The 22,053-nt window shown below is 37.9% G+C and overlaps 1 protein-coding gene across 5 annotated transcripts in view; it reads right to left on the bottom strand.

Annotated features, from left to right (window-relative positions):
* Positions 1–9,749: 9,749 nt before the first annotated feature.
* The window catches only part of STAG2 (stromal antigen 2), a 139,551-nt gene continuing 127,247 nt past the window's right edge, over positions 9,750–22,053 (bottom strand). For 4 of the 5 annotated variants that reach the window (XM_047081917.1, XM_047081922.1, XM_047081919.1 and 1 more), the window contains 5 exons: positions 21,005–21,194; positions 20,804–20,914; positions 17,661–17,787; positions 16,416–16,493; positions 9,750–11,677 (listed from right to left, as the gene is read on the bottom strand). In XM_047081917.1, coding sequence (XP_046937873.1) covers positions 11,654–11,677; positions 16,416–16,493; positions 17,661–17,787; positions 20,804–20,914; positions 21,005–21,194 — 530 coding nt within the window. In that variant the 3' untranslated portion in view covers positions 9,750–11,653. The remainder of the gene's footprint in view (positions 11,678–16,415; positions 16,494–17,660; positions 17,788–20,803; positions 20,915–21,004; positions 21,195–22,053) is intronic. The other variant, XM_047081921.1, reaches the window with a different exon arrangement.

Here is a 22,053-nt window from a genome sequence, read left to right as displayed (position 1 = left end):
GATTGCAAAACAATGGAAACAACCTGAATGCTCCTACATAGGAAAGTGGTTAAACTATAGTATAACCACACAATGGAGTATTATGTAACCACAAGAAAGAATGAGAATCTATAAATGATTTGGAGTGATTTCTAGGAAATACTGTGGTTTTTTTGGTCTATTTTTTTTAATTCCAGTATTGTTAATTAACATACAGTGGAAGTATTAAGTAAAAAAAAAAAAAGAATGCAAAAGAGTAATAAAGGAAAATAAAATATCCATGTATCTGCTTATTTTGTAAAAAGAAACATAAGAAATATTAACCAGAAACCAAAGAAACTGGTTATCTACAGGGGGTGAGTGGGAAAAAGATGGAAAGAATGGTGGATGAAAATTAGGACAGAGGGCATCAGGGGTGGGATGCCTGGATGGCTCAGTCAGTAGAGTGTCCAACTTCAGCTCAGGTCATGATCTCACGGTTCATGGCTTCGAGCACCACATCAGGCTCTCTAAGGTCAGCACAGAGCCTGCTTCAGATCCTCTGTCCCCCTCTCTCTGCCCCTCCCTTGCTTATTCTGTCTCTCTCAAAAATAAATAAACATTAAAAATTTTTTTAAACAAAAAGAAGGAATCAGGTAGGAGTGAGGCTTCTCTAAATATATATTTTCGTATAGTTTTGGCTTTGGGATTTTTTTTAGTTTATTCTTATTTATTTGGAGAAGGGTGAGTGGGGATAGGGCAGAGAGAGAAGGAGAGAGAGAATCCCAAGCAGGCTCCACACTGTTAGGACAGAGCCTGATGCAGGGCTCAAACCCATGGACCATGAGATCATGACCTAAGCCGAAATCAAGAGTCAGACATTTAATTGACTGAGCCACCCAGGCACCCCTGTTTTGTCTTTTGGAATCATGTAAATAACATTTCACATATTCAAAAATGAATAAAATCAATAAGGATTGAGGAGGACCCAGAAATGCGATATAAACACAAGCAAATGAACCTAGCTGTATGTCAAATGAATATCATAACCCCACTCTGGTGGCAGTGGTGGGGGAGGAGGGTGACACAGAACATTTGTATAGCTATACAAGTATGCATATGTGTGTGTATACATACAGGTATTTCCCAACTCTGTCATCTAAGATGGCCTCTAGAAGCCGTCACAATCCAGTACCAATGAATACATGTAGATCCCATATCCTGGTTTCTAAATACCATTCTCTCTCTCTTTTTAAAATCTATTTATTTAACTTCAAGTTAGTTAATATACAGTGTAGTTTTGGTTTCAGGAGTAAAACCCAGTGATTCATCATTTACATGTAACACCCACTGCTCATCCAACAATGGAAAAAAGATAGCCTCTTCAGCAAATAGTGCTGGAAAAAAAATGAACAGCAACATGCAGAAGAATGAAACTGGATCACTTTCTTACACCATACATAAAAATAAATTAAAAATAGATGAAAGACCTAAATGTGAGACAGGAAACTGTCAAAATCCTAGAGGAGAAAACAGGCAGCAACCTCTTTGACCTCCGCCACAGCAACTTCTTACTAGACATGTCTCTGGAGGCAAGGAAAATAAAAGCAAAAGTGAACTATTAGGACCTCATCAAGATAAAAAGCTTCTGTACAGCAAAGGAAACAGTCAACAAAACTAAAAGGCAACCGACGGGATGGGAGAAGATGGTGCAAATGACATATTGGATAAATGGTTAGTATCCAAAATCTATAAAGAACTTAGCGAAATACTATTCTCTAATAAAAGGAACTGGGGCTTTTTGTGGAAATGGCTGATTCCAAGGCTTAGCAGGGAAAGTACAAAAGGAGCCTGGAATATCTTGTTATCAAAAAGTAATGAAATAATCAAAGAATGATAAGAATGTATCAAAAGATAAATGAAAAAAAAAAGGAAAAAAAGAACATATCAAAGACACAGGAGCCAGCTTGAAAGGACTCCCACTGGCCAAATCTGTGATAATTTGATCAACAAAATAAATAATGCTATTAATGAATTACAACCATAGATTAAAAGATATTCCTGAGTCCATACTGATATAAATAAATAGTAATAATTGATTAAGGCAAGAAAGTTAATGAGTTACAGAATGTTTACATAGACTCACAGAACCTCCCCACAAAATACTTATTAACTACAAAGCAAAAAATAGTAACTTACACTGGTGAAAACCCAGCATCATCTCAACCAAGTAATCAAAGTTAAAATCACCTGTAATGAGACAAATCAACCTCATGTGCCTCCTGATATCATGCGCTGAGGGCACATTATTTCTGTAGAATTCCTACTAAATGTGTATAGCCTGAATCTATCTGATCATGAGGAAATATTAGACAAGCCCAAATTGAGGGACATTCCATAAAATAACTGGCCTGTACTCTTCAAAAATGTCCATGTCATAAAAGACAAAGACTAGGGATGTTTCTGGATAAAAAGAGACTAAAGAGACATTACAATTAAATGCAATATGTCATCATGAATTAGTTCCTGGATCAGATATTTTTCTTCTCTTGATACAAAGAACATGAGTGGAACAATAGGAAAAAATTGAATAAAGTCTGTAGGTTAAAGGATAGTGTCACGTCAACATTAGTTTCCTGATTTTGTTAAGTGTACTGTGGTTATGTAAGTGAATATCCTTGTATTTTAAGAAATATACATTACTTAGAGCTAAAGGGGTATCACGTGTTCAACATAATCAAACTTTTCAGAAAAGAAATGTGTGTATGTTGAAAGAGAATGATAAAATATGGCAAAATGCTAACACTTAAGGAATCTGGATAAAGGGCATGCGAGACTTCTTTGTACTGGGGTGCCTGGGTGGCTTGGTGGGTTGAGCGTCTGACTCTTGATTTCAGCTCGGGTCACGATCGCAGTGTTGTGGGATCCAGCCCCATGTTGGGCTCTGCGCTGAGCATGGAGCCTGCTTAAGCTTCTCTCTCTTCCTCTGCCCCTCTCCCCCACTCACGCTCTCTCTCTCAAAACTAGAAAAAAAAATTTTTTTAAATACTTCTTTGTACTAATTCTTGCAACATTTCTATGAGTCTGACATTACTTCAAAATAAAACATTTAATAACACTTCTACAAAAAGAGCTGTAAATATTGAACTTTAGTAAATGCTATGCTTGTTGAAAAAAAATAGTTGTAAAAAATTACAGAACTTCCCACAATCAGCACAGATAACCACATAGAAGAGGAGCAACACCCTAACCTAGACCAGCTACCCTGGGCTGTAAAGGGGGAAAAAAAGCCTCTCTTATGTAGATCACTGCATCTAAGCCACTGTTGGGTCTTGCAACAGCAATGTATTCTACATCAACTAACACAGATCACATACCTGAAAGAGGGATGCTTCCGAACGAAATAAACTATTTGGCATTGCCCAATTCAGAGGTGGCCGTGGAGGATGGTAGACAAGAAAAAACTTCCAGAGGAAGGATAAGGAAGACAGAAGATAAGGAAATCCCACTCAGAGAGCAGAACCAGAATCTGACCAAAGGACCTCCACTGCCAGGGTAGGAAGTCTTCACAATTTCTGTCTAGCTGGTTTGCTATGGACCAAATGACTGCTACAGTTTCCATCCTTCTCTTTTCCGAATGTGAATGATTGTGGTCATTCTGTCCATGCTTCACATTTCTATATTGGGTGTTAGAGGATATCTATCTATATGTGGGCTTGATGGAGAAGACTGAGCATAACCCAGAGATACTGGACTTTGAACTGCATGTAGTAACTGGGATAGGGCTTTGGGTGGTTTCCCTTGAGGGAGGGGGCAAGTACGTCCTAAGAATGGCAAGAAGGATACACATGAATGGCAAAAGGGGGAAGACTGAGGCAGAGACTGCCAGTGGTCTGCTAAACTCCATTCTTCCCTTCGTTCTGGGCATATGACTAAGTTACTTTTCCCAGGCTCCTTGCAAGTTAGGTGTGGCCATATAACAGAGTTCTCTCCAATGGAATGTGAACAAAAGCGATGGCTGCCACTTTCAGGTTTGGCCCATGGGAAAACTCCCACATGTACTCCTCCATGATCTTTCCCCACCTCCTGTGGACTAGAATGGTGATGACCAAACAACCTTGAAAGCCATGTGTTAAAGATGGCAGAGTTGCGGGGTGCCTGGGTGGCTCAGTCGGTTAAGCGTCCGACTTCGGCTCAGGTCATGATCTCACGGTTCGTGAGTTTGAGCCCCGCATCGGGCTCTGTGCTGACAGCTCGGAGCCTGGAGCCTGCTTCAGATTCTGTCTCTGTCTCTCTGCCTCTCCCCTACATGCTCTCTGTCTCTCTCTCAAATATAAAAAATAAAACATAAAAAAAATTTTAAAGATGGCAGAGTTGCTTTTCATTAGCCTGTGTCTTACAACAACTATATAGAGAAAAGGCACCTGCCAATTTGGAAGGGTCGTTGGAAGAGTCATCCTGAATTGCTACCAAAGGGAGAAATAAATAAATGTATTAAGTCACTGAATTGCTATTAAGTCTTCTTTTACAATAGCTTAGCCTTCTGCCTATAGAGGCCCTGGGGCTCTCAAAGCAGACAATTATTATTTTTTTAATGTTTATTTCTGAGACAGACAGAGACAGAGCATGAGCGGGGCAGGGGCAGAGAAAGAGGGAGACACAGAATCTGAAGCAGGCTCCAGGCTCTGAGCTGTCAGCACAGAGCCCGACGCTAGGCTCGAACCCACAAACCGTTGAGATCATGACCTGAACCGAAGTCGGACACTTAATTGACTGAGCCACCCAGGAGCCCCCAAAGAAGACAATTCTTAATAAAAGGACTTTGAAGGTGCTAAAATCCTAAGAACGTGCCAGATAAACCTTTAAATGCTATGGAAGGGCTGGTTAAATGTGTCTACACTTATACTAAAACTTGTACAAAGGACACTGGTCCCAAGGGATTTAGAATTGGAAAATGTGAATCTGACCCAAACAGGTTTTGGCAGGCATGAAATGGAGTTCCATGCTCTGCTCCAAGCTTAATCCATCCAATCTTCTCTCAACTCACTACCAAAGCCATTTGCAAAGGATGGGAAGATGATGAAATTGGTTGTTCCACTAACACAGAAAGCCAGGAAATCACAGGGAAATTTCCATGTGGCATAAGACAGACCCTGACAGCTATGGAGGCTGGGAACTAAATATAGCAGTTACAAGTTCAATTACTCTTGCACAGGCTTTGGGAAAGTCCCATGGGAACATCCCTCTGTCAGTTCCCGGAGATGGCAGCCAAAAAAAAGCAAAAACAAACAAAAAAACCCGGCATCCCCGTAACTCCACCAAAATGGCACAAAACTCAACCTGCCATCAATGGGTTAGCCTGGGGCAGAGGACAGACAGTAATTTGGAGGAGGAAACTAGATTCTATAGATAGGTTAGTGAGAACACTGGTAAGAAAACTTGGCAAAATGAAGGTCAATAGGGCACAGAAGAGTTTCAACGGAGTGGGAGGAATGAAGAGAGAACGGGAGAAGAATCCAGACAGCGAAGAGAGAGAGATGGAGCAGTAGAGGGAGAGGGTTAGTGAAATGAATGTTTTTTCCCCCAGTTTTGAAGATTGGAGATGTTTGTATGTTTCTAGGAATGATCCAGTTGAGGGGAAAATAAAGAATGAGGGGGCGGGGGGGAATCCAGGGTCTCAAAAACAGGGAGAGCTGATCTCCCTAAGAAAAGGAAACGTAGTATATACAAATTCAGAGGCAAGTAGGCAGGTGCATTTGGTAGCACAAAGATGAAGGGAGATGGACAAGAGCATGGACAGTGAAGTCAGATGACCTGGGTTCATATCTAGACTCCATCACTTTTGAGTTATGTGCTCTTAGGCAAGTTGATTTAACATGTGCACCAGCGTATTTACCTGTAAAATGCGGATACTATCAACTATAAGTTCACAGCAAGAACTATCACTGAAGCACCGTGAAGTGTTTGGCACACAGTGAACACCCAATAAATACTGGCTATTTCTTTAAAATTACCTATAATTGGAGCATCTGGGTGGCTCAGTCTGTTGGACGTTCAACTTTGGCTCTGGTCATGATCTCATGGCTCGTGAGTTTGAGCCCCGCATCGGGCTCTGTGCTGACAGCTGGGAGCCTGGGGCCTGCTTGGGATTCTGTGTCTCCTTCTCTCTCTCTCTGCCCCTCCCCTGCTTGTGCTCGCTCTCTCTCAAAAAGAAACATTAAACAAAATTAAAATTACCTATAATTTACAAGTACTGTAAAATTATTTAAAAGCTAGCTTGCCAAAGACTCACTGGAGCAAACTCCTCACACCTAAGACGGCAGAGGGTAAATGAGGTAAATTCAAAAACAATTAGTAAACTTGGGGTGCCTGGGTGGTTCAGTTGGTTAAGTATCCAACTTCAGCTCAGGTCATGATCTCACGGTTCGTGAGTTCGAGCCCTGCGTCGAGCTCTGTGCTGACAGCTCGGATCCCGGAGCCTGCTTCGGATTCCATGTCTCCCTCTCTCTCTGTTCCTCCCCCACTCGCACCCTGTCTCTCTCTCTCTCTCTCTCTCTCCCTCAAAAATAAAAGATTTAAAAAAATAGTAAACTTACCGTAGCTGACCTTTCACTTTTAGTTTGCCCTATCAGTCCCAAACTGACTTCAACTGAGCAACCCACTTTTCAAGAATTCACAGCTCATTTTTAACACAACTACACAAGTGATGAACTGTAGGAAAAGTACTCTATTTCTCAATGGTACAACAAGGCCTAATGTGACTAAAACATATAAAACACCCATATCAGTAAACAAATCAATTTATCAAAACTCATTATAAAAGCACCCAACTACAGCTACTTGGGATATTTGCCAGTTCTGAGAGCACTGCATGTAATACTTAAGTTACCAAACATGCTGTGAACACACTTTTTCATTTTTAGAGCTGATGTGAGGTAGCAGATGGCCAACTATCTTCCAGTGTTGTCTCACCTACCCTAAACAGCTACTTAATAGTTCTTACATCCATGACAGTTGTTGATGCTGTTGCCTTTGCCTAGAATTCTCAGCCTTGGTCATGTCATCCCCTTGCACCTAGCTTACCTCTCACCTTTTAAAATTCAACTCAAGTAGTAGCTTTATTCATAACATCCAAAAGGTGGAAGCAACCCAGATGTCCATCAACTACTGAACAGATAAACTGTTGACACATACAACATAGATAAATCTCAAAAACATACTGAAACTTTGGACAAAAAGAATACATATCGTATGGGGTGCCTGGGTGGCTCAGTCGGTTAAGCGTCTGACTTCGGCTCAGGTCATCATCTTGTGGTCTGTGGGTTCGAGCCCCGCATCGGGCTCTGTGCTGACAGCTCAGATCCTGGAGCCTGCTTCGGATTCTGTGTCTCCCTCTTCTCTCTGCTCCTCCCCTGCTTGCACTCTCTCTCTCTTCCTCAAATATAAGCGTTAAGACATTTTTTTAAAGAACACATATTGTATAATTCCATTCATATCAAGTTCTAGAATGACCAAATTTGATCTATGGTGGAAAGAAAACAGTTGTTGCCTCTAGAAGGGATGGAAGCAGGGGTTGATCGATAAGGAGTATAGAGGAACTTTCTGGATTGGTGGTCATGTTCATCATCTTTGATAGGGAATTGGGTTACACGGCTGTTATGCATTTGTTAAAACTCAGCAAATATATACAGTATTTCATCACATATGAATTTTACACAAGAAAAAAGCGTAAACAAATATTAAAGTCCTATGATAAGCATGCTAAATATTTAAATAGTGGGCCCACGTTTGCAATTTACTTTGAAATATACTTTAAAAATGAGATGTATTGATAGATGGGTATGTGGTAAAGCAAGTATAGTAAAATACGCTCACTGTAAAGTTCAGCATTGCTTGTGCAAAAATTTGCATTTTAAACATGGGGGGGAACTCAAGTGACAGCTTTATATATAGGAAGACTCCTCCCACAGCACAGCCACAGCTAGTGCCCTTCCTCTGGGGTCCCAGAACACCCAATAAAACCGTTGAGTGTGCTTCATTTTATTAGTTTTGCATAGGCATCCCAGCCCCCCAGAACTGTAAACAACTTCAAAAGGAAGTCTGTCTTACTGGTCTTTGCTCAGCAACTAACACAAGGCCAGGCACACAGTAGATCCGTAAGATCAGTTGACTTGAAGGGACATTTAGTGAACTTCATCACCTTGTTTCCTCATAACCAAAAACCTTGTACTGGATTAGCTTACTTTCTTTAGCTGAATGATTACAGCTACCAGAATCATCTATATGACCTGGAACTCATCCGTGTGAATCCTTACAAGTTCCCTTTGAGGTAGGATATTGAAGACCTCTCTTCTGGGTTATCCACTTCTTTCCCAGTCTTTCAACTTTAAAGACTATCAACTAGTAAGTATTTATGGGCTCAAGGCTCAATTTATACTCTTTACACAAGTCAGCTGGGTAGCATGTTTAGGACAATGTTTCTTCGCACCACTCAGTTCTACAGCCAGCTGGACCCCTTAAAGATCCTCCATTTCCTCACCATGGCACAATGAATCATGTGCCATTTTACCTTTATGCAATCATCTAGGCTGTCCTTATGTATCAAGTAGTTTCAATGCTCTTGGGACTTAATGCAGCCAGACTGCCTGGACGTGAATGCCAACTCCATCACTTACTAGCCTTAAACAGCCTCATATAGCTACATAATAGCCTTGCCCAAGGTATTTTAACTTCTCTGTGCCTCATTTTCTTCCCTGCCTCCTGATTTAGAAAAAGGTGGGGGAAGGGGGAGAAGGAAAGATGGGGGACAACTTGTATCACCTACTGCCACGACATTTTAAAAAGTTACTGCATGTAAAACCACTTAGAACAGTGCCCCAGCTATTAGCTATCATTTAATATGCTTAGTTCTGAATCACCAATTACAGAAGACTGGTCTTCATAATATCCTCTACAAACCAGGCGAACCAATGTGCTAACGTTAAGAGTACAATGCAGGGGGGCCTAGGTGGCTCAGTTGGTTAAGTGTCTGACTTCAGCTGGGGTCATGATCTCGAGTTTCTGAGTTTGAGCCCCACATCGGGCTCCGTGCTGACAGCTCGGAGCCTGGAGCCTGCTTTGTATTCTGTCTCCCTCTCTCTGCCCCTCTCCTGCTTGTGCCCTGTGTCCCTCTCTCTCAAAAATAAACTTAAAAAAAAAAAGTTAAAAAAAAGAGTACAATGCAAATCTTAACATGTTAAAGACCATAGTCTTTTTTTTTTTAAGTCAATTAGTAAATTCTTTTTCAAATGTTGGCTCTCACCCACCTCTAAGCATGAGTCCCTTGTCTAAGAAAGGTTATACACACACACACTCATTCTCTAGCTCAGCACACACTGGTAATTTCCTTCCTAGCACTCCTTATAAGTTTAATTATTTTGTTTACCCCACTAGATCTAGGAGGGAGGAACCTTATCTATCTTCTTCACTGTTAAGATCTCTAACACATGCCTAGCACATAGTACTCACTCGAATGTATCCTGGATAAATAATGCAGACATTTTAAAGAGCGTTTAACCCATACCAAATAAAAATTAAAGTAACAATGGTCACAAGTTTCTATTTTAAAGTAATAACCCAATTAGGGATTTAGTCTCATTTAAAAATACATGATTTATTAAAAATATAAAATGGCAATGTTCTCTATAAATTAACCTCACCGACACATGTTAAAGTCTGTGATGATGGATATGTTTTCTAAGCCATTTATAGCCACCCTCCTCCTTTAATTATAAAAGATAAAACATACAACATACTGTAGGTTTATTTTTATTCAAAAAGTTACTGTCTCAAGACATAAATACAAATCAGAAAACAGTACAATTAGGACAATAGAATGTGGAGGACAACAGGTTAGAGTAATATATAAAACATTTTTAGCTGGTTGAAAACAAAGCTGTAAGAACTGCTTTCACAAAGAAGTACTCCTTTCAAGAGTGAGAAACAAAATCAACTTAGGTTTAAAATCATATATACAGTCCTCTCAGCAGTTCTAGTAAATGCAGTGGTGTGAAAAACAACATAGGCAGTACTTTTTGCACATAACAATATTTGTAGATGGAAAATCTGTTTAGACAAGTCTGGTTTCATTTGTTATTAATCATGATTTAATAAAACAATTGTACTGTATCATGATCTTTTAGCTAACCTATGGTTTTTGGCTACCACAGCCCAATGCTTGTTGATTTCTGACTCTAAGAACTGGAAGCCTTTTGGTATTCACCCATCTGAAGATATTCTCGTATTGCAAGCATATTAAGGCATGGAATGATTAAAATAATATACCTCAAGAACTGAGAGACGACTGACAAAAGATAGATATACATGTAATATAAGTTAATATTTTGTTTTAAACGATGTCTAGCTGCCTAAGCCTCGCAAAATGAGTTGATGTCAAAATGGCAAGTAGCCACTTTCTGTTTTAAACTAATTTATTTGTGAAAGGACATAAAATGAAGTTTAAAGCTTAGCTTTCAAAGAATATTATGGGTTATGAATTCTATTATCCCATCTAATTTACATACAGAGGAAATGTACTGTAACCTGTTAGAAGTATCTTTAACCTGAAGACTGCTTGCAAAGACAGATAGATAAAACAATATAAAATACAAATTTAAAAATCATTTTAAAGCATGAACACTCATGCTTTTCTATTTTTAAACATTGTTAAACTTTCAATATATTTCTGAAACCTCATAATTTTAAGTTGGAATTTAAAAGTAAGAAAAAACTAAACAAACTGCGCAATTATAAAATCAGCACCAATTTATATATATATATAATTTTATTTAAAATTTAGATCCCTATTCCCACACTCTAATAAGCTGTATAATTTTTGTTTAGAATTTTTCTGCAAACATACTACAATAAGCTTCTTTTATTTGGAGACAAAATACAGTGGCACTACTGGAAGGAATATCACAACATTACATTTTTATCTTAAAGGACAAGCAAACTTTCAGGGCTGATAATGGGATAAGCATGTTTGAGACTGGTTACCTTCTGGCAGTTCACTGCATCTGGATATTTCTGAAAAGTATAGAGAAGCTCTTGGATTTTAAAAATATCTTAAAATACATTTTAGATGAAAAAATTGTAAAAGTTCTGCTTATAAGTTTACTTTTCTCCACAATTACAATATTTAAAAGAAAGCTTTGTTGATTGATGTTTTAAGCATTTAAATTTAGAATGCTAAAAACAATTCTATCCTATAATTTCAGGGCAGGGGAATAAATTCATCCTTAACTTTGTTTCTTGGATGTAAACAGAAATCCAGCAGAGGTCATCATTACTTAGTACACCCAGTAAATAAATGTGAGAGGATTCATGTCTGTACCAAATGCCTCTTTAGATTGTTATATTTTCTTTAAAAAAAGCATGAAATAATTGATTCAAAAGCCAACTAACAGCGCATAAATAAAATATTTACTTTCTAAGAAAAACTGTAGCTTATCATCAAATTGTTTACTTGTCCTTTACTTTTTTCAGGCAAACAAAACTGCCCCTCAATGCACTTGATCTTGGTAAGCGTAAGCATGTCATATTCTCCTTAGAGAAAAATCTGTACAGAATTTCACTGTATCTACCACACTTTATTTTAAAACTTCCTCTTCCACTTAGAAAATGACTTCACCACAGATTTAATTGTGTACTGGTATTAAAACATTGACACCCCAAGAACCTAATGAGAGAGAAGAAAAAAAATCTTGTTAAAATTGTCATTCATTTCTTTGTAAAACAGATCTGTATATGTTACATTAATATTTGATAATACTAAGTTTAATAATATGCTAATAAAACCACTTTGAAAAATTCCCCTCCCTTCAGATCTTGAATTCTAAAATTGAAACGACCATAAATATGTAATGAAGTAACAACATCAGGCCTACTCAAGATGCTACTTACCTCACACATATAACTAAGAGCAGGGACCATGTCTCATGTATAGGTTTATTCACACCATTGATGCCTAGATAATGCCCTGAACACACAGGCACTCAACATTTGTTGAATGGACAAATGAAATGTGCTTCTTTACATATACTTCTGGCACAGGCTCATTGGAAAGAGCTTAAGAATGTCTTGCAGACTTGGGATTTGCACTGTGAAGTGGGTATTGCTTTTAAAAAGGCATTTGAACACACGGACTAAAAATATCCAAGAAGAATACAAGTATGTAGAAAATCCAGAAAATCTAGTCCGAGTCAATGAACAGAACTACAAATTTTAATAAGTAATGTGAAATTTGGGCAAAGTAACTTACACTGATGCTTTTTTTATACCACTCCAGTTGGGAAAAGAAAGGTAAAATCTAATAATTACTTGTCACTAACTGAAAAAAGTAAAAGCATACGATGAATGGAGCCAACTCTCTCTTGTTCATCAAACAAAAACAAGATATAACTTTTTAGCTACATATACTAAAAGTTAGGCTATTCTACTAAAATTCCAGCATTTACTAGGACAATTAAGGAGTATTTTTAAATACTATAATGAGCTAAGATTGGGATTACAGGGTTCTTACTTGTAAATGAAAAATCATTTTTAAAAAAGTTACTGAACTCAGTACTTGTTCAGTACTCACTTGAAGGAAGTGAGTGTTTCCAGACCAGGAAACAAGTATCTATCTGACTGCAGCCTCCTTACAATTAATTATATCAAGTAAAGTATTTGGAATTCCCAGTAACGTGAACAAAGAGGATAAAATGCACCCCACTCCTTACCTGTCATTCACCAAAACCACCACCACTGCTCACCCCTTATTCCCCCCGACCCTCCAATAAAGTTTAGGATTCTCCTTTTTTGGCTAGAGTCAGAGTTCGGGTGGTTAGAGTATTTCCACCAAAGAAGCCTACATGATGTTTAAAGGTCCCTTCTAGCCATAATACTCTGTGACTTTGGGTAAGGAAACGTCTGATGAATTGAAGGATAAATCTTACTAGCAACTCTTAGTGTAGAGTATGGCATGAAGATGAACTCACGTTCTTTCCAGAACACCTAACTAGAAATCATGTGAACATTTATTTTTTTGCTTTTGTACAGATTAGGTTGTAAGTAGATTCTTCTATAAGAACACAAAGTTAGCTCCATTAGACTGAACACTTCTTTTACCAATTTTACACTACAGATAATTCTAATATGAGAATCTTAACATAGAAGAATGACACCAATGACACTTATTCTCTTTTTGTGCTAACAAACATCTGTTTCTGATGTTAACATTAATAAACACTTAAGCATATCTTTAAAAAGTATAAACAGCAAGCTTTAGTGTGTCGTGGCAATAATGACCCACTAGTAGCAGAGAGCGACTACTGGCACAATGAAATAAACCAACACTGCTTCCAGACATACAACTCACTAAACCGTAAGTGCAAAATCTTGTGTATATGCAACCCAAACCGAGCTGCTCAGTTTTGATGCTACCACTTCTGAATCTTGTGAATATCACGGTACAAAAGACTGTTTAGGATGTATTTAGTAATAAAGCATCTATACAGGATATTTTCATTATTTTACGTAGAAGAAGAGAATCTTAGAACTGGGTATAAGGATTTAAGTCTCAATTTTACTATTGTTTTGATGACTCACTTATCACAGGCTTGAGTTAAAAACAGATGTAAGCTATTGTATAAAGGCAAACACAGATTTTTACATTTAAAAATTTCTATTGTTCTATTTCTTAAGTTATTGCTGAGACAATATGAGGTAAAGTTTAATGTATATTTTAAGATAAATTAGTATCAACTTAATACATATATTAACTTAAACATATATATAAATATACATACATTTATATGGTCAAAGATAACTGAACCTTGAAAGATTACTGGCCACTCAGTTATGTGACTGCTGCCATCATGTGGTAACACTATAAAACTACAGAAACAGATGCATGTGCTCATTTTCCTAATTTTAGTGGAAACAGCTCAACTACTATCCTCTTAGTTATAACATTACCTATTCAACAAGACACGAGAATGCCAAAAAAAAATCCTGTAAGTAACAAGTAATTATTAGGTTCCTATCTGGCTTCACTCAGCTTGTAGTTTCTCTATAAGTTGCCAAAAATATATACGTATGGTTTACATTGCTGTTTCATTATTTTAGTAATCTCAAGTGAAGAACACCTTTTTGCAAACCTTTAGGCTCACTTTAGGTGAACACATGAAAAAATAAGAGATCTCTAACTGCCCTTATCGACTACAGTTAATCATTCCAATTTCTAAATTATGTTCTTGGTGTTTCTTCTAAATGATGTCTGATTTTAGTTCTGGAAAGTACAACAGCAGAGACAACATGAGATTTTTTAAATCAAAAGGAACTCTCATCAAATTACTACTCTGGCACTAGAGTTGTAAGACTGAACAAGCCGATGAACCATTTCTTCAGTCCCAAATTTGCTTGAGTGTAAAAATGAGGTCCTACCACCTTTCTCACACGGTAGCTGAGAGAATCCATCTAAATCATGCCTAGCACAGCATCAGGCACATTATGCTCTCAAATACTAGCTCTGTCCCTTTCACTTCAAAGGGATAGTCACTGTGAACTAGAATACAAACTCCTGGAGGGCAGGGAGAACATCGAACTCATTTTAGCACCAAAGTCCAGCCCAATAAATTGTTAGATTAATGCATTTCATTATAACTGCTTGAAAAGATTCTTTTAGTCCTCATCACAGTCACCACCTTCACATTTTATTTAACAAACTGAAGATACATATCCCTGGATTATCAGGGAACCGTACACTTCAAAATGCACTTGAAACTATAGACTTATAGGTAGGCCTAGCTCACTTATGCTATTGAAAGTATGGTCAGCAGAAGCATCAACAGCACTTGTGAGATGCAGAATCTCAGGCCACACTGCAGACCAACTGAAGCAGATCTATAGTTGAATAAGATCTCCAGATGATTCATATGTGCACCAGAGACAAGAAACACTGATTTAAAGGACATCGAGGTGGCTTATCCAAAGATTCCTACACCTGCTGCTCTGTGACGGTGTGTCCTGACTCAGGTAACTGGCCTTATTAATCTAGTCTGTTGGTGTGAGTTAGTTTGTTAAAATTTTCCCAAGAACTATCTGAAGCAGATTATCAGGTGAGGAAGGGCTAGGAGAGAACAGCAGAAATTGGGGCACAGAAGGCAGGACTCAGAGGATGGTCGCCTGCGGTAGTAAGGGTTAGGAGGAAGGAGCACAAATGGGTAGACGATAAAAAATGAGATGGAAGGGGACTTAACAGATTTATTCATTTGACAAAACTAAACACCTATTATGCTGGGCAGAACTCAAAATGAATAAAATCATCACTGCCTGGCGTTAGGCCTACTGAGCGAAATGTAATATCCTATTTCACTACACAGGTGTAGTAATTACCAAATTAAAAATGTACACAAAGTGGTACAAGAGCCCCCCAAAAAAGGCATTTATCTGGAGGGGTCAGCAAAAACTTCATAGGTAATGTCAGAACTATTAAAGGATGAATTTACTAGGAGAAAAAGGACAGGGGCAATTCTGGCAGAGAGAAAAGCTTATACAAAGTCATGGTGTCATGAAAGAGCATGGTGTGTATGGGAGGAACTATAAGACTTGGTATGGCTGGAGAGCAGGATACATGTAAGGAAAAAGTCAAGGTTAAGTTGGTGAGGGAGCAAGAACCCAAAAATTTTTGTCATGCTGAGGATCCAAAATTTTTTCTTAATGGCAATGGGGGGAAAAAAATCAATGAAAGGCCCTGAAGTTATGAGGGAGAGAACCAGATTTGCATTTTAGGAAGGTGACCACAAAAGAAATATAAAGGAGAAATATAAAAGGAAATATAAAGCAGTGGCAGCAAGAGGCAGTCTAAAGGCTACTTGCAACAGGCCAAGTAAAAACTGAAGTGGACTTGTACCAAGGCACTGTTGGGGACGATATGGCAGTGGGGACAAATATGAGAGGTACTTAAGACACAGTGAGAATACCTAACAATAACCAGTCTCTTTCCCCTTCTCTTTATTATCAAAGTTTATTCAAGTTCTATGTCTTACTATGTCTTCATATTATGATTATGGTTTCTCATTCATCCTATCCATCCATAAATGCCAAGGAAATATTTCTGAAACACAATTCTGATCATGCCATTCCCTCATTCAACATCCTTGGATGGGTAACTCAAGCCTACAGAAAGAGTCCAAATTCCTGAACATAATACTTAAGTCCCAGCTGGCCAAGGATTCAAGGGTACTTTTAAATCTGTCCCACCACTGTATCACCAACCCCCCTTCCTCCTGAAATCCCTTCTGTCTGCCTCTATTTCTCCTGTCCAACTGTTTTTATCCATTTTCAACGTGCTGTCCCAGCTCTTCAATCTCAAACTTAGGGATTGCCTGTACTTTTGATTTTGCAATCCTGGGGTACATTTAAATTGAACGTACTGATTCATCCATAATTGAAGCTGGATCAAAGAAATCAGGTTTCAGTTCTGTTCTTTCTCGTCTGTTCTTTGATGGTGGCTAAGGAAAAAAAGAAAAGGAAGAGAGTTGACACTCTATCTATAAACCAGATAGCAGCTGAAAATATTGAAATTATCATTAAGTGCTCACATGACATATGTAATTGCAAGTGTACGTTACAATATTTTAAATACTGTATATTAAAACTACAGAATGCATAAAAATACAAAAGCAAATCATTCACAAATAATTATTCTGAAAGATGAAAGCTACAAAACTCACTTTTTTTGTTTTACTTTAAAAAAATGCCTCTCTCAAATCATTTTCCTTTACTATTATTTTTTATTATTTATTTAGAAGAGAGAGAGAAAGAGAGAGAGAGCGGGGGAGGGGCAGAGAGAGAGGGAGAGGGAGAAAATCCCAAGCACCCTCTGCGCTGACAGCGCAGACTCTATCTCACAAACTGTGAGATCATGACCTGAGCTGAAATCAAGAGTCGGATGCTTAACCATCAGAACCACCCAGGCGCCCCTCAAATCATTTTCCTTTAAAGACGCCGCATTACACAACTCTGAAGAGAACCCATGTTAACTGATTTCTTCCTTTGAAGGAGAACACAGCATAGTATACTAAGAAATAAAATCAGAAGACCTAGTTTATTAAGTCTCAGCATTATTGTTTCTTAGTTTCGTCTCCTTGGATGGGCTAATTGCCTTAAGTTTCAATATCCTCAATCCTCCCAGCCTACCTCACAAAGCTGAATGAGGTATGTGGCAAGATGAAATAATGCAGAAGCATTTTATGTATGATAAAGCCCTAATCACATATGATATAATAAAGAATATATCCTTATATATGTATTTAATTTCCAAGTTTAAGTCTCAATACCAGGGTAGTATCAAATTACTAATGTATTGTTTTGATAATGGCAAATAAGTGGAAAATGATAAGGTGATATGATACTTAGTATAATAGTAAGCAAAATGTAGTCTTTAAATCGATATATTCTTAAATTAACCCGAAAATCTGCCATCTTAAACTAAGAGTTAACAGCCTCATCAACCTCACCCTCTCCCCAATCCCTTCTCATATACCTAAACACCTAGCAACTATTTTATTTAATCTTTCTCCAAAACTTACTTTTCATGGCAGGTATTTCCTCTAATTCCAACTTAATTTCCAAAGGATATTAAATGAAAATCATACAGAAATCATTAAGTTTCTTACCAAGTCTATATCCATGGTGTCAAAATCCATTCCCTCGTTAAGATCTTCAATCCTCCCTTCTGAGGACATCATAACATCTTCAACAATTGGCTCTTCATCATCTTCCATTAGGCTTGTACCACGCCGACTAGAGAAATATAAAACAAGGTCAAGATCTGAACCAATGTTGTGACTATTAATATGCTGGCAGCAACTATGTAGCTCTCTATATTGAAGTGTAATGGAAAATGATGGAATTAAAGGTCAGGGAAAATGATTAGGCATTGATCATGTCATCAATGATGTCAAAACCCCAATGTTCACTGGTCTAAAAATGCTAAGGAGTTGTTTATTCTACATTACTTCAATACATTTAGCTTGACAGTTCTGATATCCCATATAAAAGTTCAATGAGAATTTCCCACATGGGAACAGACAAGATACCTCAAATCCTTTGTGAAAGTAGGCAGGGTACAAATTAATAAACAAATATAAAACAGAGACCATAGAAATGACATTTTCAGAACACAGATATTTTCACTAATATACAGTAACTTTACCCATCACTCACTCGAATTCACTCAGTACTTAATGTGTACCAGGCACTCACTCATTCATTCACATAGTGCCTACTACATGTCAGGCTTCTTTTATAGCCTATGGATGCAAGCAAAACAAAAAAGGAGAAATAAGACATGGTTCCTGCCCTCAAGGAGCTCACAGTCTACTACAGGAAAACAGAAATAATTAACTGTAACAAAATGTGGCAAATACTGCAAGAGAATCATGTACCAAGGGCTATAAAAGATTACTGAAAGAAGAGATTAATTCTGCTTCAGGAAGAAATAAGTAACATTTATGCTGAAACTTGGATTCTCTGTCCTACAAAAATCAAAACTAAGACATATATAGAAAAGTAAAATAAAAACTTAAGACCAAAAATTCTGTATGTTATCACATAATCACAAGGAATAAACTCAAATGTCAAGTTCACAAATTAGCCCAGACCAGCATAGAGGAGTCAACATAATAGCAAAACTGAAGGCAAGTAGTTCCCCAGTTTGGCCAATATTTCCTTCTTTTCTCACTCATTTAAAAATTCCCACCATCACCAAAATCAATTATTCACTTACAATTTACACAACTTATGTTGAGTCTTTAAAAATAATATAAAGATAGCAAGGCATGATGTCTCATCCAGGCTACCTGGAGAAATATGTTGGCAATGGTTCCTATTTTCTAAGAGTTCTGGACAGTTAAATGACAATTTTATTGTATCTGGTAAAGGGCAACTGTGAAGGAAATATGTGAATCATATTATAGAAAACCAGAAATCTATTGTGCATCTCATTTGGAGTATAAGGAAGATACATGTGATATAAACTATAAAAAAAAAACAAAGAGATAATTTGGAAGTATTTCCAGTTGTAGAGCAGATGCCGTTACAGAGAAATCATTGTAAAACAAAAATATTTTAAAAGTTTCAGGCAACAGACTACTTATGGCACCACAACCAAAAGACTCCTATGGTAATAATTATTTAAATGAGATAATCTCTTATAGTCAGCTGGGGAAGTTCAACAGGAATTAAAACAAACTTCAAATAAAAGAATAATGATAAATGGCACTGAGTAATGAGCTGCTATGGAAGATCTTAGAGACTGGCAGAAAACTTTCAGGGGGAGAGATAAGGACCAAATGACTGTACGGTAGAATTCCAGAATGTCTGAACTGGTGACTGGTTGGAAGCTAGGAAATTAGCTGTTGAATCCAGCATGAAACAAGAACATATTAAGGGGAATGTGGCCACGGGAAAAGAGAACAGAGGGCAGAACCAAGTCATAGTATAGATGATGACCCTATCAGCCAAGTCAGGATCAGAATCTATACATGTGATAGAGTGTACGTAACTGTAGAGGTTCCTAAGGCCATAACTAAGGTGAATTCTAATAGGTTACCAAGCATGTGATAAGTGATCACTTCTCAAGAAAAACAGGTGAAGTTCTCATCATTTAAAAACAAAATGAAACGAAACATGAATTTTAAAAAGAAGGTAACAATTACTGTCTCCCAGTATTAAAACATATACCACATTATGTTACAAATACAAAACTTTCAAACTCAAAACTTAAATAATCAGAATCATCAGATCTTCCCTTTGTACCAATCATCTAAAGACTGATTTTCTCCCATTTCTTCTGGAGCCAAAGCTAATAAAGATTCATAAAACCCTCATACAGATTCCAGTAAAAACAAAGTATTTAAAAGTTATACTACAATTTTTTTTTTTTGCATTGGACATTTATTCATTCAACGAACATTTGCTTAGCACGTTTTATGTGCCAAGCACCAACAGGCAATGAAAGTGGTCCCTGCCCTTAAGGAGCTCACAGTCTAGAGAAAGGGACAAATTCGTAAACAATTACAGTACAATGTGGTAAGTGCTGTAAGAAATATGAATACACAGAGTGCTATGGGAGCACAGATGACCACAGCTTCACTTAAGGTGACACCCGAGCTTATTCTTTCACAGTGCTTTTACCACCTGCCAAGGAATGGAGGGTATCATACTAGTATGTAGGCAGGGGGCATATGTTTTGAAAGATCTTGCATGCCATGAGCTAAGGAGTTTGGACTTTATCCTGTAGGCAATGGGGAGCCATGGAAAGGTTTTAAGTCAAAGAGTTACATGACCAGATTCTTATTCTACAATAGTCATTTTTGATGGTAGTTGAATGATGGAGTGGTGGGGGGGGGAGTGAGGGGAGGAGTCTGGTGAGAGGATACATGGGAGATTTGAGGGAAAGAAACAAGTTAGAAAGTTAATACAATGGTTCAGATGAGGGATGAGGGCCTGAACTAAGCTGGGGAATCAATTAAGATGTAACAAAACTGAATTTTTAAGCTATAATTCTGTGTACCAAAATAAACAAGGATTCAAATTTAACCTTTTCCAACAGATCAACCTAAGATTGGTCCTTTAGCTAACTAGTGAATATTTAACTTTGGAAGTTCTCTTCTGTTGGAAAGACCAATTTTTAGCTCCTTGATTATTTCAGCTTACTCTAGAGTTTGCTGAAATTTTTAGGTAAGGCACACATTAAAATATGTGAAAATGAATTAGTGAACTTCCTAGACTCAGACAATAAGGCACTCTCACTTACATGGCATGTTGGAGATTAGTTCGCAGTTTAACATAGCTCATTGCTGCTCTCTCCTGCTGTTGCCTTGCTTCCTCGTGTTGTCTTTGAGCTAACATCCATGTTACCTGCGTGCTTCAAGGAGAATTTTATTCTTCTTTTAACTTAACTTTTTTCTATATAATTAATAAAGTTATAGTACAGAAAATAATCAAATGTACTTACTTATAATCAAGAGGAGTTTGATGATGTTCAGTCTGCATTGGATAGACGCTCATGAAGCTATCCTCAGGTCGTAATCTTTTGGGCTCTCTCATAATCGTTGAGGTGAGTTGTGGTGTCTGCATCATAACTGGGGTGTGCAGTGTTTGTTCTCTGCTTAACCACATACTGTCACTACTACTGCTTTCTTCAGCTAAATGAGAAAATTGATGGCAATAAAGTTCAGTAACTAATTTTGACAAACAAAATGTCTCACATAACCTGTTCAGTTCAACAAAACAACAAAAACTGGCTGTTTTCAACAAAAAAACTGGCTGTTTCAACAAAAAAACAAAAACTGGCTGTTTTTCCCATGCTAGTGCTTGAAACAGGGGGATACACCAAGGTATGTAAAGTGCAGTCCCTGTCCTTGGAGACAAAGAAAACACACACAATGACAACACGGTGTAAGTGCTACAAGAGAGGGGAGCACAGGTGGAATGGGAGCAATGAAAAGGATCAGAGCCAACTACCCAAAAGTGACTTCTAACTATAGTAGATACTGCGTCAACCGTGACATTTGCCAGGCAGGGGGAAGAACATAAACAAAAACACAAAAACACTGAGGCACGAAACTACAATGACTGAACCATACTAACTTGCTGACATTCAGCAGGTTTTGACCTGCAAAGATGGCAATTTCATATGATTCAGACTAAGAGTTTGGTACTCCTAGGGCAAGTGGCAAAAGGTAAGGCTGGATAAAGAGGCAGGAACCAATTTGCAGCAAGTCTTACAAGCTGTGCTAAGGTGACAGGAATGACCACTGAAGTTTTATGGAAGGGAAGCAATGTGGTTCAGTTACGGGTCTTAATCAAAGTATGTGGTGGCAGTGTAGAAGGCAGACTGAGGAACATGAGGACTAGTGAGCACACGAGCTAGTTAGGAGGCTAGGTGGGAAGAGAAACGGAGACAATGGAAGAATGATTCCTAGTTTATAGGATGCTCGCCAACTCCAAGGGGAGCACAAATCCATATACTGGACTAACAACACTAGATTTCACACCTGCAAG

The sequence above is a fragment of the Lynx rufus genome, unplaced genomic scaffold (genome assembly GCF_022079265.1).
Source record: "Lynx rufus isolate CCGP_SWC_20201006 ecotype Redwood Valley unplaced genomic scaffold, mLynRuf1.p SCAF_19, whole genome shotgun sequence".
In the NCBI taxonomy this organism is placed as follows: Eukaryota; Metazoa; Chordata; class Mammalia; order Carnivora; family Felidae; genus Lynx; species Lynx rufus.
The sequence above is the reverse complement of the archived record's forward strand: the minus strand, read 5'-3'. Positions and strand labels throughout refer to the sequence as shown.